At 37.8% G+C, this 22,848-nt stretch overlaps 1 protein-coding gene across 2 annotated transcripts in view; it reads right to left on the minus strand.

Moving 5' to 3' along the window:
• edil3a (EGF like and discoidin domains 3a) overlaps positions 1 to 22,848 on the minus strand; it is a 165,976-nt gene that overhangs the window by 65,121 nt on the left and 78,007 nt on the right. For both annotated transcript variants that reach the window (XM_084729008.1, XM_084729007.1), the window contains exon 4: positions 10,982 to 11,095. In XM_084729008.1, the coding sequence (XP_084585134.1) occupies positions 10,982 to 11,095 (114 nt within the window). The remainder of the gene's footprint in view (positions 1 to 10,981; positions 11,096 to 22,848) is intronic.

A 22,848-nucleotide genomic window follows, 5' to 3' on the forward strand; every position in this document is an offset into this window, starting at 1 on the left:
ACATCAAGAGTATTTTAATAGACATACCTGTGGCGAAAGGGATTCTGGCAATGTTTATCCAATAGAGAGTTTATTGTGCTGAAAACAAGAACCTTGTTGTGTTTCCATTTAAGAAAAAAAACTATTGGGAAATCAAATAATCATAGAAAACACATAAGAAATGAAACACAGTGAAGAAACAGACGGAAAGTGGGCATATATCCATATGGTATATTAGATAAATATAAGGCGTACAGCAATATATATGAAATTTAAAAGTTAAAAAAGTTGCCAGTGCTCCCCAAATGAGATTCTCTTAATTGTCCATTTACATGGAAAACATCTGCTTTTCTATCAAAACGCATCAGAGTTTGAGAAAATCCACCAGCTCAGGATTGAATTAGTTTGGGATATGCATATAAATTGTATAGTTTGCTTCTAATTATAAGATAACTGCACCTGTGGAAAGGCATCATAATTGAGGACTCAGGTGTGCCAATAAAACAAGCTAAACAGTTCAACTGAGGTTGCAGTGTTGTTCCAAACAGCTGTGGCGTATTGCCACCAAAAAGGGAATCAGACGTATTTGCAGGTTCTCGAAATCCTTCAGCCTGAATAAATTGTGTTAGAGTTGTGTATCTCAGAGTGTAAATGAGATCATTCACACCTTAAGTTGTCATAGGCAATGTATTCACGTACAAATAGCTCAGAAATTGGTTTCAGATGCTATGCAATTTGAAGGAAAACAAAACAGCTGGGAGGCGACACAAAGTCGGTTTGAATTCTGCTGAATGGAAAGACCCCAGCATTTCTTCAAGTAGAGTCTCTTAAACCTGAACATCATCACAGCTGTGTCGTGTAATGTAGCTTTAGTTTTAATTAGTCTTTAAGTCAAACATAGTCAAGTCAAGCATATAGTTGACATAAATGTAAGAATTTCTAGCAGAGCACTTTTCAGTTTGAAATATCTTTCCTAAATGAACATGATGTGCAATTATATGAACGCTGTATAGTTTTGCAGCTACCACCTTTGTAACTGGTGCCCTTTTCACTGTATAAGAAAACGTGGCTTGACAGCATTTCATTAATCCATAGTCTGATCCAAAAAAAGATGAGCATTCATTGCTAAATTGGCTCTAAACACATTGCAGAGAAGAGAGGCATAAATAATTATAAGTCACTGATGGTTCTGTTAATTTATGTAGATCATTTAGAGGCTTCAGTGATAAATGAGACTGTTTCATAACCACTTAAAACTCCTTGTAGTAGTTTTAATGTAATGCATTGTATTTATTCAACATAATTAAACTTAAAAGTTGTAGTATTTCTTTTCAGAACACTTCGAACTTAGAAACATCCTTGACTTTGAAGTCCTTTGACTTGCAATGATGAGTTTAATGAATCTACTGTTCAGAGTTCATATAACTTCTCAAACTTAAGCAATTAAAAAAAAAAAAAAAAAAAAAACTGATAATTTCAATGAAACCCATAATGAACCTTAGTTTTGAATACAGTTCCTTCCCCCTTACACTTAAAAGTTAATAAATTCACTGCAAGAGGTTTCACAGATTGTCTTTGTCTCAATGCTGGAACAAATTTACATCCGACAGGAGCAGCTGCAGCTGAAAGTTCTTTGCGTGAAATGAAGAACTGACTCATCAAACTGAGAAAATGGAAAAGAAAATCAAACTTGTTTGTGATGTTCGTTAGTCTGACTGGTAAGTTGCTGGTTCAACTTAATTTCTTACACTTACTGAAAAAGTTTTCTCAAGTACAGCTGAATTATTATTAAGTTCATTTGAACTGTTACAAAATTATCTCGACTTGTCTTTTCAAATTCAGGCACCTTAAAATTTGAATGTAGCCAGACCACAAACCTTTTTTCTAAAATTTAAAACAAATACCTATTTTACTGTGGAGAATAATAGATGCAAAGCAGTGTGTGATATATGGAAAAAACTACCTTAAGTTACAGTTTGGGACTTTTAATTCTTTGTCACAGCTGAAAGTCAAGAGCTTGAACATAAACCCCAAGTGTTGCAAAATATTTCCCACAGACTTACTGTAACAGCAGTAAACAAATATGATAGTTTGAAGTAGCAGTGGGTGCATTTTTCACTTTTATTTGCTTTTCAGATTTATTTTCTGAATGGAATAATGTTTTAGTATTACAAAGGAGAAATTATTATTACAGATGTTGCATTTAATTTCAGTGATACACAATTACATCCAGTACATGATGGATATGCTGTTGGAGGGTTTCTAGTCATGGTGTTTATTTATAAAGACAACAGGGATGAAAATGATTTCAGTAATAAAATAGAGGACACAAAGAATTTATTACACTTCCTTTGGTGAACTAAAGTGGATCTGATTAAAATTTAGACAATTCATTTCTCCCGTCAGCGTGTCTCTGGTCAGAGATGATTAAATGGCTGTGTTTAAGAGCCTAAAAACCACAAGTGTTGGGAAAACAGATGGAACTTGGAAGGGTCCCAAAAGAATGAGGACATATCATAAGCGTTCAGTTCAGCCAGAGGCACTGCTCGCTCATGCCGGCTGAGCTGTAAGTGTCCGTGTAAACCAGCCTTCGGGGGAAGCCTGGAGCAACGGTCACCGTAAGGCTGTGATGCCGTCTTCGCCATTTAAGCAAAAAACACCTAAGCATTTTCAAACCCGGTGACACACACACTGACAGGGAGGCACACCCACACATACCAGCAGACAATGGAGCTGGCAGCGCTGAGAGCTGTGAGAAGACTTTCACCCGAGAAGAAAGCCAAGAGTCAGAGAAGAATGGAACAATGAAAACAACCCTAGCATGACTCCTCCAGCTGCTAAAACAGTGGGGTTCTAGGCAACAGGGAGCCGGGGAGACAGTGAGTAATGTCTGAGGACTGTCCTGGGGGATCGACTGGAGGCTGCAAGAGAGCAAAGAGTATATCTCTTACTCTGTGTGCGTGTGTGTGTACCACCAGAGATGTGTTTATATATTCCACTATGGTAAATTACTCTTGCTTCACTAGTTCTTCCTTGTGTGTGACTCATCGCCTCCAGACTGATGAGAGGATGGTGTAGGTGGATGCGATAACCTACTGCTGAAGCTATAAGAGAAGCTTCTGATTTTCTGATATCTGATGGATGCACTTCCTTTGGTTCTTTTTAAGTCTTAGAAAGGATAAACTGCTTCCATTTTAAGACATGCTAATCCAATTTAAACCCGTGGCGCAGAAAGATGGGGGACCTTTCTTATCAGATTGTTGGCCGGGACTTTCAAAAATGACCAGTGTTGTTGCATATACAGTAATCCAAGTCACATTTGCATTTCAGCATTCTCTGCCTAATCCTTATAATTCAAAGACGTCTGTACATTTGAGTGTTTTTTTTTTCCGTGACGCAGTTAAAAGTGCCTTGCAGCCTCAAAATAGGAAATCAATACTAGACCTGTGATGATAACCACATAATCACCATACCGCAGTCATATGATACCTACAGTGGGGTTGAGGTCATTACTGTCATCACTACAAATTTTATTGTCACTCTCACATGCAATACATTAAAGATCAGAGTAACACAAACAACAAGCCAGGAACACAGCCTCTGATTGGTTGGCAAGTCAGGACCGCAGCCTCTGATTGATCGCCCACTCAACCCAAGACATCATGGGAAAAAATGTAAAACAAAAAACAAAACAAAAAAGAGAAGATATTCAGTGTTGGGTTCATCATTATGGATCTATTGTAAAATGTCTCCAAAAAGACTCTGCAGTTCAAGGCTGAATTACAAAGCCTCTGAAAGGGATACAATACACTGGAGCAGACGTATTAAAGGTACAATGCTAGTGTTAGCATTAGCTCAATGTTCTTATCTTATGTGTTCTGTTCTGTTCTGTTCTGTTCTCCTCTTATGAAATAATGTATCTCAAAATTAATCCACAGTCCATAACATAAACACATACACTTTGGGTCAGGGAGTAATAGATTAGAGTTGATTCTTCCTGTTATATTTAGCTGTAACTATGAAAATAAGCAAGTAACATATTCAAATCCTAAGGCTATGTTTGCAGGTTAAGCGATCAATTGCACTCAAACCTGAAGTGATAGGAACATGCCTTTAGGTGCTGAAGTAAGTTGAACCTCTCTGAAATGACACAATGTATGAAAAATATTTTCTTTGGCTGAGAAAAACAGGACTACAGCCACGCTAATGGTTGTGTAAAGCTGTGTGAAACCTCTCTCTCTCTGTTTCTAGTGTGCTCCTCCTCCTGTCTTCTCACTAAGGCTCCTCTCTGCTGGACCATCGGTCATCCTGGGACTTCTCTCTCCTGGCTGTAGGTGCTTTGGTTGAAGCTGGATCATCGTCCCCCTGGAGATTCAGCCTCTTCTCTCTCTAGTTTGCTTGTTATCCTGTCCCTCTCTCCCACGGTGTGTTTGTTTGTCCCCCTACCTGTGTAAATGCTGCGTTTGCCCATTGAATATATGGCCTGTCCTTTTGCCACGTCTCCACACAGGAAAGGAGGTCGTGTTGCTCACATCCTATCTATATGGCAATATCCTCCTCCTGTCCTCCATATTCTGCATATTTGTATGTTTCAAAATATATGTATTCTATATTTTGTCACCATGATTTGTATGTACTGATGTTTGATGATCTATTCTGTATGTGTGACATCTATTGCTGTCTGTTGCTCCTCCTGAGGTTTCTGAGGGTTCCCATATCTAAATTGAAGGTCTAAGGACAGAGACTGTCCTATGCTGTATGTAAAGCCCTTTGAGGGAAATTGTGATATTGTGCTAAAGACAAGAGACAGATATTTATTTGTCACATATACATGTATGCATAATGAAATGTTGTTGTTTTGACTTACTAATGACATGTTCATCACGTTCACAATTTCAGCTTAGGTTATTAGTATGCCAGCATCCTCTACTTAGCATTAAGCACAAAGCGCAGCTCAGGAAAGTAATTAGAACACAGTGGATTGTCTGGGGACCATAAATGCATCAACATATGTGAAAACTCAGACCTAAAATTTGAGTTTCATAGACTTTCTTTCTCTGATTTAAATAATAAAACATAACAGTAACAAACAAAATAATAAGTACATTTTTTTTGGTAAACAGCCTGCAGCCATTATATAGCTGGAAAACAAATTATCTAGTCCAATTTTGAATTTGATGGCAATAACACCAAAAAAACAATATTTTGCAAATGTTTTTGTAAGGGTTGTTTTATATTCTCATAGAGTCATCCTATCTTGTTTTTATCTTATTCATATTCTGTTAATATCTTGTTTACTTATTTATACATCTATATTTATACTTCTTCATCATCTATACATTGCTGTTTACTGTTTGTTTAATATCTCACCTTTTATTGTTGCACCTATTTTTTTGCTTTTCCATTTTGTTTCTGTAACAAAGCACATTTCCCCTTTGTGAAATTAATTAAGGATTATCTTATGTTATCTTATCTTATAAATAGTATATAAAATAGAATCTGATGAACAGATTTTTTGTGCAACTATGCATGTACATCAACTGCAGTTTAAATGGGTAACTGAGCTGGGTGATATCTCCTGAGCAAATGTAAAAATGCAGAGGGCGCAAATCAATACTATACCACATTCTTCATGAGTCCTGACTCTCAATTTGTTAGGGACCCTGTGGATTTACACATATTATTCTGGCACAAGTATCAAATGGCATATCACCCTGATTTAACTCCTGAGAGTGAAATAGAATCTATTTCTCCTCATTATGACCTGACGTCGGGGCTGAGGTGCAGTGTGGCATCAACACAGTATCATATTTGTCTGAATGTTGTACCTCTTGGGCAGCTCTCTTGTAAAGTATTCTATATGGATGTTGTGGCAAGACACTGTTGCAAAGTCGCGGTCCTTCTCACCTTGCGGCAATGATGGGCCACTCTTAACGAGCTGCCTGCCAGTCGTCCGTCAGAGCGGCAGAGCCAGCCAGCCCCCGGGCCTTGGCCTGCTGGCCCCTGAGCATACATCAGCCCTGCGACAGCACACATCACTAACGCCAGCACTACGGTGATGTGACAGCTGAATCCATCTCCCACAAGCCCTACCTACAGCCTAAACAAATTAGAGCCCCACTGAAATTAATGCCACCACACCAATACTAATGAGCATGCGGTGGAGAGAGGGAACGAGGAAAAGAATAATAAACACAAAAAACAGACGTCAGACGTTCCACAGGTGACAAATTAAACTGAAAGAAATGCACCTGTCTGCATTATATGTGGGTGTGTGGATATGTCAGCATCTGTGCTGTTACATTTTTCACATGTACAAGACAGCAATAAATATTTTAATAAAAAAATATTTATTAAATAAACAGGAAAGAAATCCTGCACATAGGTTTTCATGTGAATTTAAGCCCACCTGATGCAGGACTTTAGGGACAGATACAGATACTGATATTTGAGAGTTTAAACACCCTGATAATGATGTATTGGCTGATATTACTTTTCTTTACACAAGTCATACTATAAAAAATATATTTCTCAGTCCTCGTTCCTTTTTTTTTTTTTTTTTTTTTGTTGGTAGGAAAAGTTGTGTTAAAACTTTGGCTGGGCTCGAACAAACGTGCATCAACAACATCGAAAAGTTTCCCCACTCATGATCCTTCCTGCTGGACTTCATTTAGGTGATATCGCTGCATCGTCAATTCTCAGAGAATTAGCTGAGGAGTAAATTATATCATACTTAACAGCATTGATTGTAAAATGCAGATTCTTTAAAAGTGCACGGATGCAGCTTCTCATTATGCTGAACACGATCATTTGATTTTAATAACTCTAACAAAGTTTTACCACATAATAAAAAGAAAACCTTTACAACAACTGAAAGGCTAAAACTGAACTTCAGTCTGGAAAGCTTGTGTAGTATGTGTAATGTAACTTGTATCATGGCATCCTTCAACCATTTTGGGCACTGTATAATTCTGGCTTGTGACATTGACATGTACAGCTGATAGGCTGAGAGATGTCCCTTCTTTGCACTTCCCATGATACGTTGCAGACAGTTATCTATTTTATGTTCCAAAATGTAAATGTTACGATCTGTAATGTGTTTATAATGTGTTTGTTCAGAAAGTGGTGGTTTACACTTGATGCAAATGCAGAGTGCAAGTGAACAGTGCTATTCAGTTCTCATTTGTTTTTAAATAGAAAACACACTGAGGAATTTTGATTGGAATTTGGGTTGTTGTTGCAAGGCTAATACCTGATGAATGCCATACATCAATATTGGGTCCTGATTCTGATGTTGGATCACATCCGTCCCAACTCTACTGATTGTTATAGTAAACAGAACAAGTGATAGAAAACATACCATAAAAATAATAATGAATTAAATACAAAAACTGAAACAAGCAAAACAATAAAACAATTTCCACTTTGAATTATCAGCGTCATGAAAAAAACAGGCTAATTTGTAGTAAACAGCCAGAGCTTCCAGCTTATTGCCATGCTTTTGTTTAATACAGAGATACCACGTTTTATCTGATGTTACAGGGTCAAAGAAAGTTAAAGTAAACTTGGTGTACTTGAATTGATTTAGCTCCTGCTCAGGGCAGATGGTTCTACAATTGTCTTAGCGTTAAGATGCTTTTGGAAAATGGGGCCCTGGACAGTCATCAGCTCCCCTCAATATTGGATCTTTAACCGACCATTTAACCCATATTAGTGTCTGAGTGTGAATGTCTCTGGATGATTTGAGCAGTAACAATCACAAATTTGCTTCAGCAGAAAGACTGAGGCAGCTTGTGCCAAGTGTTATCTCATTGTATTCTGTGCCTTCTTGTATATTTTGCAGGGAGTCATGTTGGCAAGTGAAAGATATGATTCTTTTTCTCACTTCTCGCTTTCCATTTGATCATGGGAATCAATATTGAAGACTGTAATTGTTTCAAAAAAATCAGATAATCACTGAACAGATAAACAACGGCCAAAAGCCCACTGCCTTCACACTCTCATGGTGATTATGGGTATAGCCAGAAAATGTACAGCTGCTTAATCTGCAACAGTCAGTGTGTGTGTGTGCAGGACTTCCCACACACAACGTGGGTTGAAGGAACAAGTCAGAGTAGATGATGAGTTCATGCATAAAAGTATATTCCACACATTCTACCTTTTTCTATGTATTTGATTTTCATTGGGAACCCAACTGACTGTTCTTATGATAAGGCTATGACAAAGTCAACAAATAATACATTTAGCAATGCAATAGCAACAGCAATGTCAAAATTTTGATTTTGATTTTAAAGGTGCATTCCACCACTGTTATACATTAAAATCTCTTTATTCATCACAAGGAGTACCACTCAGCTTGTGGGAAAAAGTTTTCCACTGAGGCTCTGGAGAAGTAGGGGAATATTTTTTTTATGCTGCACACTGCTGAAGAATTGCACAACAGATTTTCACTGTACTCTGAGCACAATAATGATAAAGATCTATTTTCTATATATAACTCAAAATGATGTCACAGGGACGTCATCATGCAGGGTTATCTCTGCATGGATGTGAAGACTACAAAATTTTAGCTAAAAGTCAGTGTGTATTACATTACACTGAAGCACAGGCACCTGAACACCATGATGAATATGTTAAAAAAATCTACCTGGCGATAAACCAAAGTGAGTAAGAAAAGTCTGCATGATGTGGGAGTTAACCAGGCAGGGAGGGTCTAATGAAAGATGCTACTGAGTTGCACGCAGAATTTTCGTAATAAATGTCTGAACATAACTGCACCCAGTTCAAACCCAATATTAGAAATGTGTACAAAAACTTAAATGATAATACTTTGAATATGGATTAAAACTAAGACCCTAAATTACATAGTTCCTGTGGAAGGCTAATGTGGATTTAGTTTTCCAGTGGCTTGAAGACATTTCTAAAAAAGATTGCTCTGTCAGAAAACTTACATTTGGGTGTGAAAGTATTAAGACTGTGTTTGGCTGTGCTCCAGCACACTGGATTTCAAATGAAACAAACAAAAAAAGTTATAGCGCTGATTTTTAGCTGGAGGGGTGTTTGAGGTTGTTAACATCTATATTGGTTGAACAGTGTCGGACTTATTGCCCTTTTCACCCTCCGGGGATATGTATAAAAAAAAAACACAATTTCTGCTCAGTTCATCTGCTGTGGATGTAAACACCATCAAATTAAGGCAGAGAGTCAGCAATTTCGCCTCATGGTCATTGTTTCATTTCAAATCGAATATATTGAAGCACAGAAACAAAAACAAACCATCCATATACTTGCAGACTGTGCTGCAACTAAGAAAATAACTGAAGCTGAATAAATGGTTGTATAATATGCTGTACAAATATTGAATTTATATGGGAAGATGGAAATGAGCATCATTAAACAAATAATGGAGCTTAGCATATGTTCAATCAGCAAGACGAAATCTTTCTCCTGGAGTTTTTCAATCACTGCACCAACCAAATCAGTCAGGCTGCGCCTCTTCACTCCTCTCAATCGCTCACAATTTTCCCTTTGCCTTCTGTCAGTCAGTTTAGAAAAACAATCAGAACTTGTGACATTTCTCTCTTTCTAAAGCAAACTTGTTCAAAAATAAAAATCTAGTCTGTTGCTGAACAACTGTTTGCACCTACAGTGAGATGGAAAATCAGATGAATTCATTTAGTGAGAAGCAGTACAGAGGTGGCTCAGGGCTGCCAGTCCACTGATACATTAATCCTAATATGTTCTTAGACTGAGCACACGAAATCCCCACAATAGCATAATAAACACATGAGCTCTGCAGTGTCTTGCAAAAAAGAAAGCCACTTCAGAGAAGATGAAGCACACAGCCACTGGGCAAAAGAACTGAATGAAGCCTCACAAGCCCGAAGTGGCCGTGACTTCTCAGCATTCAAATGTTTAGATTTTTTTTTTTTGTATTATTATTATGCGTTTGGGCTTATTGTGTTTGTCTGAATGTGTCTTTTTTCTTGTTATTCATGTTTTCTATTAAACTAATATACAGAGAAATATTAATTTATTTTTACCTTTACACCTTTCAAATGAGAATATCAAACTCTTCTCTGACAATAATGGATATTACAAAACAGATCTCAAAGCAAATAAATGTACTCAAGACTTGACAATCTTGAATAACCTCTAAAAAGTTTTCATCAAAGGCCGGTGCACTATCCACTGAAGCATGATTAGATGTTCTTAAAGGGATAGTTTGGATTTTTTTTATGTAGAGTTGTTGGATGTGCTTATCAATAGTCAGTGCAGGAGCAAACAGAGATGTCAATCAGCACAACCCCAGTCTGGAGAAGTGGAAATGAGCATCAGCACCAAATGTAAGCTATGAACTGCTGTGGACACGGTCAGCAACAAAAAAAAAAAAAAAATAAGTGTACACTATATTTAGAATATTCTCAGTGCTGTCCGACAGCCTATCTGAGCTGAAACTGCTGCTCTTTGAGCCAAACTCTCTCCAAACAAACCAAACTCCTACTGCTGCCTCCATCTGTTAGCTTGTTTGTATTATTGTGTGATTGCGGTGTGACCTCAGTGTTTTAATTCAGGTTCACTGAAGTAACATAATGACACAAACAAACTACGGATTTCACCCTGGAGTTTGGATGATTTGGAGAGAGTGATATTTTGCTTTTATAATGGCAGTTTCCTGTCAGAAAAGACAAATAATGACACTAACTAATAACTAATGACAAAGTAAAAGCCTGTAAATATTCTAAATATAGCATACACCTATGGACCACCATCTATAGTAGCTAATAAACTGAAAAACTGACATCATTCAACCCCATTTCAAATAGCCCGAGTTATCCCTTTAAACTCTGCTCTTAGTCTCTGATGGAGCAGTTTGCTTGGTTGATATATTGCCTTGCCACTGTGCGGTTACCTGCAGCTTCAGGTGTGCTGTTAAAATAATTGGGTAGTTGTAAAATAGTTAAAAAGACAAACATTTAAAAAAAGGAACATGAGCACTTACTGTATTGACAGTTCCTCCCCATGTACTCCCCCGGGCACTCGCAGGAATAGTTGGCAACCAGATCTGTGCAAATGCCCCCATTTTTGCACGGGTCCCTTTCGCATTCGTTAATATCTGGAAGAGCCAAGAAACAAAAAAAGGTGCATTCATTTATTTGAAGCAGACATGTAGGCAATTAGAAGGACCTCATCCTCATTAGAATGCATTGGTAGAGAGCATATATTGAATTTTCTCTCTGTGTTACTTGATTCTGTCTGCCCATAGAAGCTCTCACAAAGACTCCGGTTTCTTCAAAGTAATAAATCACGTAGCTCCTCAGGAGACTATCAATGATGGAACACAGACCCAAGTTTCTAGATGTTAAGAACAATTAACCTAGTGTATTTTCTTTGTAACTGAAATAATAATCATACTTTTAGTGTACTTTTCAATATGAGAGCAATGCAAACCATACTTGCAAGCTACATAACATAAAGCAAGTAAAAATAACAGTCAAAAGATTCACCATTTGCCTGCTAAAATAAATAATGTTACTGAATAGTCAGTTTTTATTAAAGTCTGCCAATACTCATGGAGACTAAAAGATAAATTAATAACACAAACTGTGTTGAATATTTTCTTTTTCCATGGTTTTATTTCAAAGTTGATACATATCATTCATTCAAAATGCATGTTTTATGCTTTCATATTAAATTAATAACAACACTTTCACTAACAGCTGGATACCTAATTTACCTGTTGAGCCACTGACTAAGAAAATAACAGCTTGAGTTTACCCCATACTAGGAGTTAGGCTGAATTCAGATGTTGCAGCAATTAGTGCAGGGTTGTATGACAGCGTGAGGGTTGTTTATTTTTGCTATTAACATAACTGCTGTGAAACAATCTGAAAACTAGAAGATTGCACTCAGTAGAGGCAACCCAAAAAGAATATTTGGATGTAACCCCTGCAATCATTAACATTTTGATCAGTGACTGTAATCTAATTCCATATTATTTGTTACAATTTCATTTTTGTAACATAATTGCATGCAAATAGTTACATATAAGTTCATCTCCAGCTTTGCTATAATGCTATTACACATTTGTGAGAAATTTTTGTCATAATAAGCACATAAATTCTCGAGTTATGGCCAAAACTGTGTTTTGTGAGCTCACAGTGACCTTTGACCACCAAAATATAATCAGTTCATTCTTGAGTTCTTCGTGCCGAGTTTGAAGTAATTCCCTCAAGGCATTCTTTAGACATCACATTTACAAGACCGGTATGAACCAAAAATATAATGCCTCTGGTCACGTCATTGAGGCCTAAAATAAATTTTTCAGGGTTTTTCAAAAACTGTGAATCACAAAGGTCCTTCAGCATACGCCTGGTGGAGATAAGAATGTTTTATTTCTCTGATTCACCGCCTTTCTTGCCACTGATGCTTCCTCTCCTCATTTGGTCTCTACCTTGCTTCAGCAAAGCTGCACACTTTCACTCTCTGGAAAGCAAATGGACACAAATGGACACAAACAAATGACCCGCAGGCCACACCCAGACGTCAAAGATGGCCACACGAAATAAGACACAACTGGGAGAGTGTCTTCATTTGGTCCATGAACTCTGCGTCTCTGAGATATTTTAGGCCACAGTAAGAAATTAGCAAAGCAACTCAATACATACAATAAGAAGGAATGTCAGATGGGTTTGCTCATCTTAAATATGTCCATAATTCAAAGTTTTCTACCCGGAAGTGACTGTTGTTGTTAGTGCATCATCAGAGTAATTTGATTTAAAGAAAGCATTTCTCTTGTGAGAAGAATTTGTTCTGTTTAATAATATTCAGTTCAGCAGCTGAAAAGCCTTGTTTGTGCTCCATTGCTTTCCAGACGTGAGCAAGCCATTCAGCACCAGATTTATTTTATTCAACCATTATTTAGCAAGCACTCTGTGCAAATCGGATGAACTGCACCTGGACTCATTTACATCTGTAGTGTCAGTAAATACCTATGCTAAATTGAAAAATAGCAATGCCGCAAAATTTGGCACCTAATGTCGCAGTGGGCTTTGTACATATCCTCAGTCTGTTCATTAAAATATCACAGAAACATAAGAGCAGAACAGACTATCAATATGTTCAACTGCCACAGAATTATCATCTTACTGTAACTGCTCTCTGAAATCACACTTTTCTGATTGATTCATCGAATCAATTATAAACCGTGTCAGACACACAACACCACCCATCACATTTATTTGCACTGAGGGAAAGGGGATTATCAGGATAGTTTGTAAACTTTTGAACAATTTAAGTGAATTTCTAATGATTTCCAAACTTTTCTATGGCAGCTACAAGACTTTTAATCCTCCAAAACATACCGCGAGTCGTCTGGGACTCAAAGGTACATTTTGGTTTCATGAATATGTAACCAAGCTTGAGATTTGGAAAGCTTAAGAAAGTGAAACATGATTAAAGTAAGTCTGTCATGGTGCTTCGACTCCCTGAGATTTTATCTATAATATCTATAATAGTCACTTGGGCACATTTTGTGATATCTCAAAATATATCTTTTTTCGGTGAATGCCGTGCTCCAGAGAAATATAGTCATGGTCTTCACACATAATGGTCACTGAGGTACTGTGACTGGAAGCAGCTGCATCTTTAATCGGCAGCAGAGCAGAAAAGTAAAATAAATAAATAAATAAGCAAATAGAGTGAAATAAAAGAGAGGGAGAGAGGCAGAGAAATGAGCAATGTTTTGTGAATCACCCTAAAGTCCACGGGGGACTTGTGAGACAACTATATTTGGGTGAGAAGATGTTTGATGAAATTGAGCTGTAAAACTTTTCCCAAAAGACGATGAAGGATATCGTGCAGGTTGGGCTTCAAACACACATCTATTTTGTTTTCATTTGTGTGTCTGCCTGGTCTGGATGTGCAGAATACATACAGAACGGACATATGGAAAACCAAACACTAAGTATTTATTCCTCCTTTGCACATACAAGACAAGGCCTGTTGTGTCTTGTAATGTTGCAGCCACATCCTGCTTCAGATAAGAGCTGACGATAGAGCAGCCCTGCTGTTTGTTAATCCTCTGCTGTATACACACATTTTAATGAAATACAGAAGACAATGTACACATCAAATGGACTGGACATGAAATGAATAGCAAAACACTAATCCTCTGAATTTGATGCTACTCAGTTTGTATATTTTTGTGCAACATTCTTTGGATATATTGAAGAAAATGTTTTTTTACTAGCCAGCTTCTCATCTTGTGGCTTTCAGAGCACAACATCAGAGCGGATTTTCACAGTTGGCACTACAAACACGACTCTTGAAAGACAGACTGTATCAACACACGACTGCGCTGGACACAAAGTAGGTAGATAAACGCAACACTGCAGGGTCCACTCTCAACATATAAATCATAACTGAGAGAAATGTAACATATTTACCCAATTACACCGGGTGAATACATAAATATCTGTACACGTTGTTTTATCTTATTTTAGGGCTGTGATGATTCTCCCAATCCACAATTTGACTTTTGATTTTATCGTGAAGATTCAATTTCAATACTTCAAAACTTCTATATTTCACATGTGGTGTTTGTTTGTGTAGCATGGGGGAACTACAACTCTCATTTTGTTGTGCAACCCTGTGTTGTGTAATGATAAACAATTTAACTTGATATCCTGAAGAAAGAGAAAAATGTCTTTTAATAGTCTGACCTTTGTTATTTCATAAAATTGGGTTGAAAATATTGAAGATGCAGTTGGTTCATAGTTCCCCATCTCCCCCAAAATTACACCGTCTGCAGTCTACTGGTGAGCATGTAGTGGTTTGCATCATGGAGACTCAACCTACAGGAGACTGCTGGAGAGATGCTCTGTACACATAGTAAGGTCTGGAGCTTAAAACTGAAGATTTGTGAGGGATGGAAATGATTTAATAATTGTGTAACAACGTCTGACAAACAACATTTGAAACACAACAACTCAACATGCAAGACTCCAGCAGGACGAGGGAGGCAGGTGTTGTGTTTACGGCGATGATGGTTTGTGCAAAAATGAACAGATTGAAACTGATCGTGACTGATGGACAGTTTTTTCTAGCAAGATTTTTATGTGAAGATGTCGACCATTTTATTATCACTATCCTTCTGCTGTTCACATTCCCCCAGACTCCAATTCAAAAAAATACACTACATGGTGTACACAAGTATATGTATATATGTACATAACTAACTGTATATGTTTTATTCATTTTATTTTCTTGTACATTTTATCCTATTCTATTCTGAATTTAATTATCTACATATATTGTAATTTCGTGTGGCATGAAGGAATTACAACTCTCATTATTATGCATAATTAATATATTATATAATCATAAATAAATTACTTTAATATTCATATTCATTCTAAAAACGTATATACGAAAAGGAGACCAATTTCAAATAGTTATCTGATCTATGTTATTTCATAAAATTATGTTAAAAAATGTTTAAGATCAGGCATAAGAGAGCCAATCACTCAAAGATGTGGGTTTAAGTGTTTTTGGGTGCGTTGCAACATTTGAACATCTTTCTGCAATCAGATACAGATTCAACAGTAATCGGTTGTTAATGTATTTCTTGATAGTTAATTGCAGCACCTATTATGTTTCAAATATGATTCAGAAACATGCTATAACCCAATTTCCTCATGTTGACCTGTGATCTTTCTTATGTTCTTAGATTGATTAGCTATAATCAAGACAATTACAGAGACACAATTGACCCTTTGCTAAGCCCCGCCCTCCTTAGTTGCCTGCCACACATCATCCTCACACTGCATTTATGCATTTATGTTTACAGTGATAACAGTGGCAGATATAACATTGAAAATGGGAGTAATTGTTGAACACAAGGTCTTTGAATCCTCAGAGACATATACAAAAGCAGCTTCTCATTTCTAGCTGACGATGGTGGATTTTGTTGGCTAAAATAATAACTCACAAGCAGATTTTGTAAGTGTAGCTGGCTGATGTAAGCTACTGCTAACTCCCTGACTTGGGTGAAAAGTCCGTCTCAAGCTGCACACAGGATATAGTGTTGATGCAAAAAGACTGGGGCTAACATCTAGCTTACATCTCAGCAAACATTCATCAGACGGTGAAATACGGCAGGTACAGCTCTGGAAAAAATTATGAGACCACTGCAAAATGATCAGTTTAATTGGTTTTAGGTTTATAGGTATGTGTTTGAGTAAAATTAACATTTTTGTTTTATTCTATAAACTGCTGACAACATTCTCTCAAATTTAAAATTAAAATATTGCCATTTAGTGCATTTATTGGCAGAAAATTCATTTTTAAAGAACACAACACTAATATTTTCTAATCAGTGTCTCATTAAGTAGAATGAGGAGGCTTGTGTTGGAATCCAACAAACACTGGAATGGACTGGCTGCCATACAGGTAGAGATGCTGATTTAAGAAACATTTGTGAGAGTGGTCGCTTAATTTTTTCCAGAGCTTTCGAGCCAGACCACGTTCGTGGAAGACAGTCGCAATAAGATAGGACCTAAGCTGACTTGGCTTAGACCTAAGGCAGCCAGCCAGAGTGCATTGTCCTCCACCCACTTTGATTCTGCATCAGCCCACATCCTCCTTCTCAAACCTCCACATAACAAATGCAAATGCAGTGGTATCTAACAAGTTTGGCTGGAGGTAAAGTTACTGCAGCTAGTAAACTAGTGTTAGTTAGCCAGACTAATGCTAATGTTTGCAGCTTATGTTTGAGTAGATGAAGACAGAGTTCAATCCTTTCACCACACGCGTGCTCCTGAGTTTCATGTTTTTGAGAGACTACAAAAAAGCTGTCAGCTTCCAGACTCATGAAAAACCAAGTGTCGCGCTTGTCAGAGCCTCCTGTACACCTTCAAAATGTAGAGGAATGGAAATCTTGACAGCTCTAGTTACGGTTGCTAAGCTATGATTGGACAGGTGCTGTTTGGAGGTGGTGCTTAGCAAAGGATCAATTACGGATCCAAAAACAGCCAGAATGAATAATAGAGGAAACCAGCCTCCTGCTGACAGCACATTAGTAATATAGAGAAGAAGAAACAGGCACTTGTCAGAAGGAAATATCTTGATTACTGCAATCAAGGGGGATTATGTTTTAATTATAATAATAATAATCCAGTTGGAGGGGTACTACAATCCAATTTAGACCCGTTAACCTGAAAAATACCAATCAGAGCCCACCTTTTATGGAGAGCAACAATGGCCAATCCTCATTAAACAATTCAGCTTTTCAGTTTTTAATGGCTGTAATCCTCAAGAACCACTTATTGTTAGCGACTGTGACAACAACAATAAAAATACTAATACAGTTATTAATCAAGGCTGCAGCATGGCCTCATGAAACATCATCCAGGCATTTCACAGCAGAGTAATTTGTACAGGGAATATTTGGTGTTTACTAATTGCCTTAGTGGAACACTCAAATGGAAATGTGATTTTATAGCCACTTGTGAACATGGAGATATAATGAATTCAATGCATTAGCTGAGTGTAGATCCATCTGTGACTAAATGCAGCAGCATTAATGTGAATATCTTAACATAAATGGCACAAATGTTGCTGTAGATCTGAACAGAGCAAGCTCTTGAGTGTAATACATGGAAAGTGAAAAGAATACACTTTATTAAGGCCATCAACATAAATATCAGAGGAACAAGAAAACAAGAAAAATATATAGCATATATAGCACCTCTGCTAAATAAGCCAAATAAGCCATAAAGCCGTATCGTTCTCTCCAAACCAACCAAACTCCATGGGTGAAATCAGTAATTTTACTTGGCAGAACACAGGAGCTGCTGGTCTACTGCTGCCTTAATCAGTTAGTCTGTTTGTGTTATTGTGTCCTCAGGGAATCTGAGCTATTCTAACACCAAAGTCACACAATAACACGAACAAATTAACAGGTTGAGGCAGCGGTAGACCAGCAACTCTCATGTTCTGAGGTAAAATTACTGTTTTCACTCATGGAGTTTGGTTGGTGTGGATAGAGCAGTATTTTCCTTCTATAACGGCAGTTTCCTGTTGTAAAGGGCTGTCAGACACCAAAGTGAAGTGTTTAAAATATTCTAAATATGGTCTGGATTTTTTTAATAGTCCAGTGTGTGAGATTTAGGGGGATCTACAGAGGGTGCAGGTCCTCTTCCATGGAGGCCCCCCATGTTGAACTGCCATGTTTCTACTGTAGCCCAGGACAAACAAACCAAACACTGGCTTTAGATACAGCCTTTTACATATTTTGCTAGTTTCACAGCCACCATAGTTTCTTCTCCTCTACACACTTGGGAGTGGAGGGTGAGGCGAGCAGTATTTAGATCGTTGCAATCTGCCACCTACAACCTCAGTGACAGATGCCCCTAAATTCTACATACTGGTCCTATAAATGGTTAAAATACCCTTTGGTGCTGACCCCACCAGCAGCAGAACATTTCTTAACTTCTGTGCTGGTGCCCCTCTGCTTCTCCACACTGGGGTCCAACAGGACAGGACTGTAGCTAAGACACTACCCCACATTAAATCATCCAAACTATCCCTTTAAGGACAGCAGGGGGTCTGGACGGGTCACCAGTAAATCATGGGGCAGGAATGTACAAATGGAGTAGCACAAAAAATAAGAATGATCCTCAGCTCATTCAGCACACAGCACAATCCACTGTTATTTCACCACTGCAATCACACCACCTATAAATGATACTGTCGTTACCCTTTAAGTTCATTTCCTGCTTTCTTGCCACCAGTACTGAAAGTTCAAATAGGAAGGTGAGCCAAATGGGTAAGCCTGTCAAACAGCCTGGAGCACAACATACCAGAGAGAGAGGAAAACACAGCCAGCCCATGTACAATTTGCTTCCCTTTTATGAGAGGCCATCAGCCCCTGGGAGATCAGCGCAGAGAAAGTGAGACTTAAAAGCGGTGTATTGCCAGCAAATCAGGTGGGAGAAAAGGGATTACTTCAGGGAATGCAGTTAATCCACCCGATAAAAACTAGAGAGGAGAGGTGAGGAGAAGCATGGAGAGGACGGGAGAGACAGAAACTGTGAAAGAAAGAGAGGAGAGGGTGAGAGAAATGTGCAGAGGGAAGATGTGATAGCCCAGCAGTCAGGTAAATAAACTCTGTTTACACAACTCCTGTAACACAGTTACAGGCGTGCACCCAAAGAGGTTTCCTTCACTTATAATAGTCAAAGTCTACCATTCTGCTTTTAAACATGCCATTAAAGCCTTAAGTGTGGTAAAACAACACTGTGCAGCTGATGTCTTCACTTTAATGTAAATGGTGCTATCTTGGTTATAACGATTTAACAAGCCAGTTTGAGAAAAGATTTTTACGGCACATGGTGACAATAAAACTAGCAGGCGTAGGATTTAATGCAATACAACACACTGGCTCTCCAATAATAACCACTTTAGTGAAACTTATAATGTTCATTTTCTGTTGAAACTGTGCAGGATGATGCTGATGCTACTGAGAGTGTTTTTTTTTTTTTTTAGCGGTACCACATTGGGTTGTAATCAGACATGGAATTTCATCATTTTAGGTGCAAGGTCGCTTAGCCATTGGTGTTAAATTTTTAAGGGCACAAAGGCCAAATGCCAGCAAGCCCATTTTTTCATTTTTATTGAAATAATGAACTTAACTGAAAGGTTAAGAATGATTTTATTTTAATTTTCTTTCCCTAAACTACAGGGGCAGCTGAGGCTTCTAAGAGATCAGGCTAAATAATCACATCATACTAAATGGATTTTTTCAACAGCTTAATTATAAAATATTGTACTTATTCTGAGAAAGTTTCTCATAGACTCCTGTACCGGGATGGGTGACCCACAAAAACATCGTGTAATGTGTAAAAAATATATATTGATATAAAGTCAGGTGTGCAGGCATAGGAAAAAAATAACTAAGAACAATAATATAACATATACCATACAATAATATGCTTTTGAAATCAGAAATTAAAATATGTGCAGTGTTTTTAACAATTACATCCAGCAATACTGCAAGATCAAACTTAATCAGCCTGCAGGATTTTATTGTAATTGCCTACAACACAATTTTTGACCATATCCTGCCAGGATAAAACTGATGACATAAAGGCAAAAATAGCCAGTGGAGGAAAACATATTGTGGACAATACATCATTGAAGGACAAGTTGGGAGGATTTTAGGGCACTCAAATACTGTTGTCAGTGGTTTTGCTGCTTATAAAAAGTTATACTTAAAAAGTATGGAAACACATCGACAGCTGTAAGAGCACAAGAGCTGCCCCAGCCACAAGTGAGAGACAAGTGAGTGTATGTGTGTTTAATTACAGGTGGGTTACGGGGCTTATTTTAATGGTTCCAGTCAGGTGCTGATTTGACGGTGAGATAATTGCGGGTAACAGGTCGGTTCTGGTTCTCAGCTTTGCGGGTGTGGGCAGGTTTGCAAAACTGGACCCATGCAAGACTCTGGTTTCTCATTATTTTGAGATATGAAGTCTGTATTTTGAGATATCAAGTCATTATAATGAGAGGGAGAGAAAAAAATGGACAGCAGCACAATGAAAATACAGACGTTTCATACAGGAGACTAGCATATAACACACTGTTTGTCACCGTTAACAGAGACAAGTTTGTATCACGTGGAGACTTCTGTCAGCTTTCTCTCTGTGCTGGGTCTGCATCACACTTGAATAACCTGGTTTTCCAGTGGTTCATACCAGACTCAAAATCTAATTCACCACTGGTTAGGTGTTCAGCATTTCACTTGAGGTTGACCAATCAGAATCTCATCAAAGACTCTGATGTCTAAAAACAGTATTGGCGGGAAAAAGTCAGAGAAGAAAATGGTGAAATCAGCTGGGGTGGTGCAGGGGCTAGTCACAGTGGCTGCCGGGCTTTAAAGTATTCTTTTTATTTTGTCCACCTTCTGCACATAGAGTGGTGAACAAAGTGCAACACAATACAGCAGCTTCTTCATTTTTCATTAAGAAATATACTGCATTGTCTGCTTTTAAAATAAATTAATTGGTCACTCTTATGAGACATATTAAAATTAAGATTAATGAAATGATTAATACCGTAGACAGTGTTACCATCATTCATCATCCCTAACCCTTGCACACAGAAAAAGCCTCCTAAAACTAAGTAATTGAACCGCAAAAATATATCAGATTTTCACCAGTCTCTCATCGGTCCACTGGAATGTCTCGCTCCCTGCCTCTGCTCCTCTACTGCTCTCTAAAAAGTGTCTCAGTCGGACAATAATGAGAGCAATGAATGGTGCTATGTGTCAGGAACTAACACTAGCGAGCACTAAATTGGCTTCGTTGTGTCCAGAGAGCAGGAGCAGGCCTGTGTTTGGATGGGTCACCTGTGCCCTCTCCACTGGGCTGCACTGACCTCTACCAGCGCCTGCACCTGCTGCCGCCTCGCAAACACACAGCCCGATGATTCTACTTTCCAGTTCATTCAACACGTAAGCTATTGTGTCAAACCTTGCACAAAGGAGAGTTATTGAAGATGCAAATCTGCCATAAAGAGGAGGCAAAAAAAAAAAAATGACGAAATTCCTTCATGTGTATTAAACCTTTTGTGCCTGTCATGGTGGAAATAATTGTGCTGTAATGGGTGTTGCAAGACATTTCAAATAAGAGGTTAGAGCAATGACACAATGACAAAGTTAGAAAACAGATCATTTGTGCAGTCAGAAAACATGAACAATATATTTTAATACTATTCTTTAAGGAAAGATAAATCTAGCAGACAGTGTAATGTTAAATGTGGTATTAATGAACAACATCATTTAGCATCTAAACCAGGGGTGGTTAATTATTTTTCATGGGGACGGAACGTGAGCAATTGATCAGGCTGCCGAGGGCCAGACACAAATGTAATACAAGGTCCTAATAATGGCCAAATCTCTAATAACTAAATAATCAGCCCTACATAGAACAGGGTATATCTATGAGCTAAAAGATTGCTAACACAATAAATACACTTCTACTGTGGGCCCCTCTTTCTGAACTGTCATGTGATTTTTGTTGGCAGGGACCAAAATTTCAAGTTTTGCATCATGCCATGTGTAACTGATATAGGTTGCAATGATACCTAGTAGCAGCAGCAGCAGTAGAAGAGGGTGATAAGTGAAATTGATGTATAGCATTGAGTGAATAAAGTTACAGTTTCGTTCATCATTATTATTACCAATGAGCATGCCAGTCAAGAAGGCACAAAATTCTAATGTAAAATCGTAGAATAGCATTGATAAATGTTGATAATGATAAACCTTGTGATTTTTCCAGTACCTGTGATAAAATAATAATAAACCACAGAGTCAGTTCATTGAGACGAACATGAATGACGTTTGCAGGTGGGACTGCTCCCAGGATGCTGTGGTGATTGGTCAAATTTGCATAAATGCTGTGGTCATTGGACAAAATTGCAAGGTCATGCAGAATTTGCAGTGATTGATTAAATTTGTGTTGCCATCCCAACTTCTGGAGTGGCTTGTAATTACAGATTCTGCTGAAAAAAATCTGATACATAAATGTATAAATATGCAGTGATTAAAACAAATGTTTGCTGCAATTCACAGTTCATATTGCTCTTTTTTTGTCTGTATACAGGCTGACGGTCAGCAACACAATCATACCAATGATGCAATGATACTTCATGCTAATTCAGTAAAAAAAAGAAATCAGCTGGCTGTTTGCACATGTTCCATCTACGCTATCTGTTTTACTCATTATAGGAGAGGAGACATTTAATTTACAGAGCTTTTTTCATATTAAAATAATAGAATTAAAATGTCAGTTGGTCTTAAATACATAA

This window comes from Lutjanus erythropterus, chromosome 10 (genome assembly GCF_056507025.1).
Source record: "Lutjanus erythropterus isolate fLutEry1 chromosome 10, fLutEry1.hap2, whole genome shotgun sequence".
Taxonomy (NCBI): Eukaryota; Metazoa; Chordata; class Actinopteri; order Lutjaniformes; family Lutjanidae; genus Lutjanus; species Lutjanus erythropterus.